At 36.8% G+C, this 4,870-nt stretch overlaps 1 protein-coding gene across 1 annotated transcript in view; it reads left to right on the forward strand.

The window, feature by feature from the left end:
• The first annotated feature begins 602 nt into the window (after window positions 1–602).
• The window catches only part of MPP5 (membrane protein, palmitoylated 5 (MAGUK p55 subfamily member 5)), a 27,213-nt gene continuing 22,945 nt past the window's right edge, over window positions 603–4,870 (forward strand). The window contains exon 1 of the mRNA XM_009702428.1: window positions 603–1,118. Within this exon, the coding sequence (XP_009700730.1) occupies window positions 752–1,118 (367 nt within the window). The 5' untranslated portion in view covers window positions 603–751. The remainder of the gene's footprint in view (window positions 1,119–4,870) is intronic.

Below are 4,870 nucleotides of genomic sequence, written 5' to 3' on the forward strand. Positions count from 1 at the left end.
ACTTTTTCCCTACTTGGAATTGTGTAAGTGCAGCTCCAGACTACTCTAGATAGTACCTCTTGGAATAACTCCATGCCAGACCTGTCTTCTCTGAACCTGGGAAGCAATGTTTGCATAAAAGTGCCTCAATTTATGGACAATAAATGCAAATATCTTTACTTGTGTTTAACTTATTAAACTGCTTGTGAACATGTTGTTTATAAAAAGTTATTCATACTTAGTGTTTGTAGGATCATAAGCGTGTTTTGTGTTGGAATTTTTAAGAATGAAAGAATAAGTTAAAACTTAGTGGGAACTTTCAGAAAACTACTGACTTGTGTCTGTGTGCATTAAGTGCAGAATCTCCACTGCTCTGCATGGGAAAAGTAAGAGATTTTAGCGTTAGTTTGAACAGTACTCCTTTTCTAACATTGGCACCTGAAGTTTACTAAAATATGTGAAACGAGTTTGTGAGGGTTCTGTAGTTCTTAGTAGGGGAAGAAGCACTATGTAAATGTGGAGGAAAAGTTCAGTTTTTCTGATGCCTGGGGACCTGGAGAACTGTCTTGGATATTTTCTTATTGATGCAGTTATTCACTAACTTCTTTTGAATATCTTTTATTAGATTTTCTTCCTGGATGTTTCTTCAACTGTATTGTGATGGAAGGGAAATGTTTTTGAAGTTATAATGGATTTTACACAACATCGTAACAAAAACTGGCCCAATAGCAGCATTTCTGTTTGAAGAGAATAAACGTAATTACAAATAATCATGACAACTTCTCATATGAATGGACATATCACAGAAGATTCTGACAATGAAGCAAAAAATGTGGATCTTGCATCTCCTGAGGAACCTCAGAAGCACAGAGAAATGGCTGTTGATTGCCCTGGGGATTTGGGCTCCAGGATGATGCCCATGCGACGGAGCGCTCAACTTGAGCGAATCCGTCAGCAGCAGGAGGACATAAGGCGCAGACGGGAAGAAGAGGGAAAGAAACAAGAACTGGACCTTACTGCTTCCATGAGGCTAAAGAAACTGGCACAAATTCCTCCTAAAACCGGAATAGATAATCCAATATTTGACACAGAAGAAGGAGTTGTTTTGGAGAGTCCTCATTATACTGTCAAGACACTAGGTAGGTAAAATGCAATGAATGGGCTAATGGAGAAAATATTTAGTTGATATTAATGTTCTTTTAGGCCACTGAAAACCTAATTTAGCTAATTCTTCCTATACAGATTTAAAGTCTTCTGATCCTTTGGATTTGTGGTGGTTTGGGTTTGTTTATTTAGTCAAGCATCAGGCTATGTGCCTTAGCAAGTGGCTTTTCAAACCGATCCATTTAGGGAACAGTTAAAGACCCTGTAGATAACTAATTAGTTGGGTGGGTGTCTCCATATTCCTTAGGCTGGGGAACGCCATGCAAGTAATACCCAATGTTAATTATGTTTGATGAAGCACAGACCAGAATAAGCAATGAATAAACACTTATTGTCATTTGAAATCAAAATGCAAGAGTTTTTACTATTTTAAAGAAAAACATGCTGGTGGTTTCTTCTTATTCTGGCTGTCTTGCAGTATCAATTGTCACCTAATATAATTTACATTTTCTCTTAAAGTATTAATGTTGACAGTGAAAATCTGCTCACCTTGGCACTTAGACACTGATGAAAATGTAACGTTAGTAATTTTTGAAGAAATAGATTCTGAAATTGTTCATTTCATAGCTGTCATTGCTTTAACTATGCTTGTGTAGAAAAAGTTTCTAACCTTTCTTCCTCAAACATAAGTATTTATTTATCTAAAATGTAGTGTGTCACTGAAGTGGAAAAAGAGGCACTGGGAATTTGTAGGAGTCCAGTTCAGATTTCCAAATCTATACTTGTTCTGAGATCCAGATTGCTTTAAAAAGATGCCTTTTTTTGGGCTGCTGTAAGGATTCTTGCTAATTTTTCCTATTGGCTGGTAGTTGAGAACACAGACTGAAAAATAGCTATCAAATTGCCTTGGGTTTTTTTGTTTTTTGGGGGCTTTTTTTGCTTCATCTTTAGTATTTGTGTGCCTGAGCAACAATTCTGCTAAAGAAATGTGTCTATTCCATAAGCTCTAGTAATCCTTATTGTACAAATACCTCTGTAGGAAAATTTAGGTTGAAAGGATCATCAGGAAGTCATCATGTCCAACCTCAGGCTGAAAGCAGGGTCAGTTACGAACAAGGCAGGTGTTAGTTTGTTTCAGTGCAGGGCTTGTCATCTTCTGTCCCAAGAGATCTCTTTGTAAGAAGCAGATTCTAACACTTCATTAAGTACAGATACTTGATTGTGAAATTTTCTTCTTAGAGGGAACACAAAGCAGAAGCTGTAAGATTGATGTCAGTAGAAGTGACTACTGTTGGGACTTACTTAGCCACAGTGACTGAAAGCTCTGAAGACTGACTGCAGGAGGAGCTGGAAACTGGAACTGCAAAAGAGAGGGAAGAAAGTGACTTGGAATTAGAAACCTGAAGCTAGGTTTCCTGGCAGAGATGCTGAGAACTTGAAGGGAGGGCTAGGTGGAAACCAGTGGGCAAAGAAGCTAGGCATGGAAGCTGGTAGGAATGAGAAATGAGTAACAGGTATGGGTCTGACAAGCTTGAGAACCTGTAAGGAGCTGGGGTACACTGAGGCTGTTTGAAGAGACAACGGTGGAGAAATTACTGTGATAACGAAAGGCTATTTTGAAAATCTCTCAGTGTAGGGATAAAACCGGTACAGGCTGTGGGGGAAGCTGAAATATTGTCAGAGAAAGACAGTATTTGTGGAAAGGTGGAAGGAGGAAACTAGGTTTGGCTCAGCAAGAAGAGAAGGGGGGAAACTGGTGTGAATGGAAGCTAGAATTCTGTGAATACTTAATGTAAGAAGAAAAACACCAAACACTGGAGACAAGAATATAAAGGTCTGCATGTGGAAGAGGTAAATTAAGAAATAGCAATATATGGTATAAGATCCATCTTGAAGGAAAATGACTAGATGATTTTTGTCTATAAGGACAAACTCCTCACTTTTGTGATCGAAGTTGGAGTCTTGTCATTGTTCTGCTGTCAGCATATTTCTGTAAAAACACAGTAGTAAGTTGCAGGATTTAACTAAAGCTGTTACCCTCACTGTTCAGAAACCATGGAAATCAGAAAACTAACGATGTCTGTCTCTACTCTGAATTGCGGTAAATAAGGCTTAAGAGTGTGTGCACAGAGCAGAAGTATTGACTAGCCTGCTGAGTGAATATGGTCTGTTCTTTGAACTAGAAGGACAAGGAGCTTTAGGAGAGTAAATTACATTTTAAGAGAGCTTAATTACATTTAGGAGATGTAATTAGGCTAAATTATGATATAGCCATATATGCACCATGGAGCTGAATTAGGACCTCATAGACATCTATTTCAGTCAGAGAAGTCAAGAGATAATATTGGCAGGCATACATATGTACTATCGTTATTTCCTTGCCAGACAGAATTTATAGTAACAATTTGGATCAGTTAGACTTAAGACTTAAGAAGACAGGATTTATAATAGTTTAGCACTCCTGTTAAGAGTGGTGCTTTTGATTATATTCAACTGTGATGTTGAGTTGTTGCAAACTTAAAAAAAGTTCTAAATGAAATACTGTGGTCTTTTAACCTATATAGTCCATAAAGAATCTCTGTTCAGTCCTTAGTGCTGTCAAAAAATGAGTCATAATTTTAAATTTAACGAAGTGCTTCTGCAGTATCTTGTCCTCTTCCAAAATTTTCCTCCACTATTAAGCATGTCCTTTTTCCAGTTTCTGAATTAATCATTCTAACATCTGACACTAATCCTGAATTTCAAGAGAAGAATTTTTTTTATGCTGAAAGCTGTCTGTTCCTGATTAGTATCAGGGCTAGGAGTGTTGCCTTATAGATACAGATATATATGCACACACACGCACACGAATACACTAACATTATGCACACTAATATGGTTTCATAGAGAGGATTTGAGTCCATTATTGTTAATACTTCTGCTTTTTTATTGAATATCTGAATTGGAGAGCTGGATTTTTTTAAATTTACATATTCAACTTTTTGGTCTCCGATAAACTTGCTAGACCATGTCTTTGTCCAAAAAATAACTCATAGTATGTGAAATTTTTTACAGTTTGTCTGCTTGGTTATACTGAATTTCTGATCTACACTCCTGCTGACTCTTTCCATCTTCCCACTTTTGCTGTCTGGGTGAGAGTGCTGAGTCACTTTTACAAATCTCTAAGCTTGGTTAGGACAACCCCAAATAAACCTGGGCAGGTGCTAGTGAATTAGAGAGATGTTAAACTATCTTTCTTCACTCTTTTTTTTTTAAAATTCTGATTTCAGTTTTGCTTTTTTTGTGGTGGTTTTCTTGTGTGTATGTTAATCCATGGAGCCTCTGCTAAAGATAGGTGTTTTAAATAAGAATATTGACCTGATTGTCTGTATTTTTAGTTTCAAAAATATTTCATAAGTGCCAGTGTCTAATTTGGCAGATCTTTGCCAAGTCTGTAATCTTTTCATCTTAAACAAAACCAGCAGACTAGATTAAACAAATTGGATTTTATTTATAAAAATAAAACAGGACACTTAATCAAAACAATTTAAATGGCATGTTTGTTATCAAAACAGTATATGGTTTAGACAGCTGTCTTAATGGAAATAACTTTCTGTGCACCTCAGACATGTGCATGTAAGTATGTAACTGGCTTTTTCACAGCCTTCTACTTCTATAAAATGCAGAATTTTTTGTATGCTACGGTTCACTCAGCTGATTTAGTTAATTTAGTTAAAGGTGTAACGTTTCATGTAAGTAAACCTTTTGTGGCTACAGTGAATTTTTTTTTTTTTGGGGGGGGGGGGGG

The sequence above is a fragment of the Cariama cristata genome, unplaced genomic scaffold, assembly GCF_000690535.1.
Source record: "Cariama cristata isolate BGI_N322 unplaced genomic scaffold, ASM69053v1 scaffold19380, whole genome shotgun sequence".
Lineage (NCBI taxonomy): Eukaryota > Metazoa > Chordata > Aves > Cariamiformes > Cariamidae > Cariama > Cariama cristata.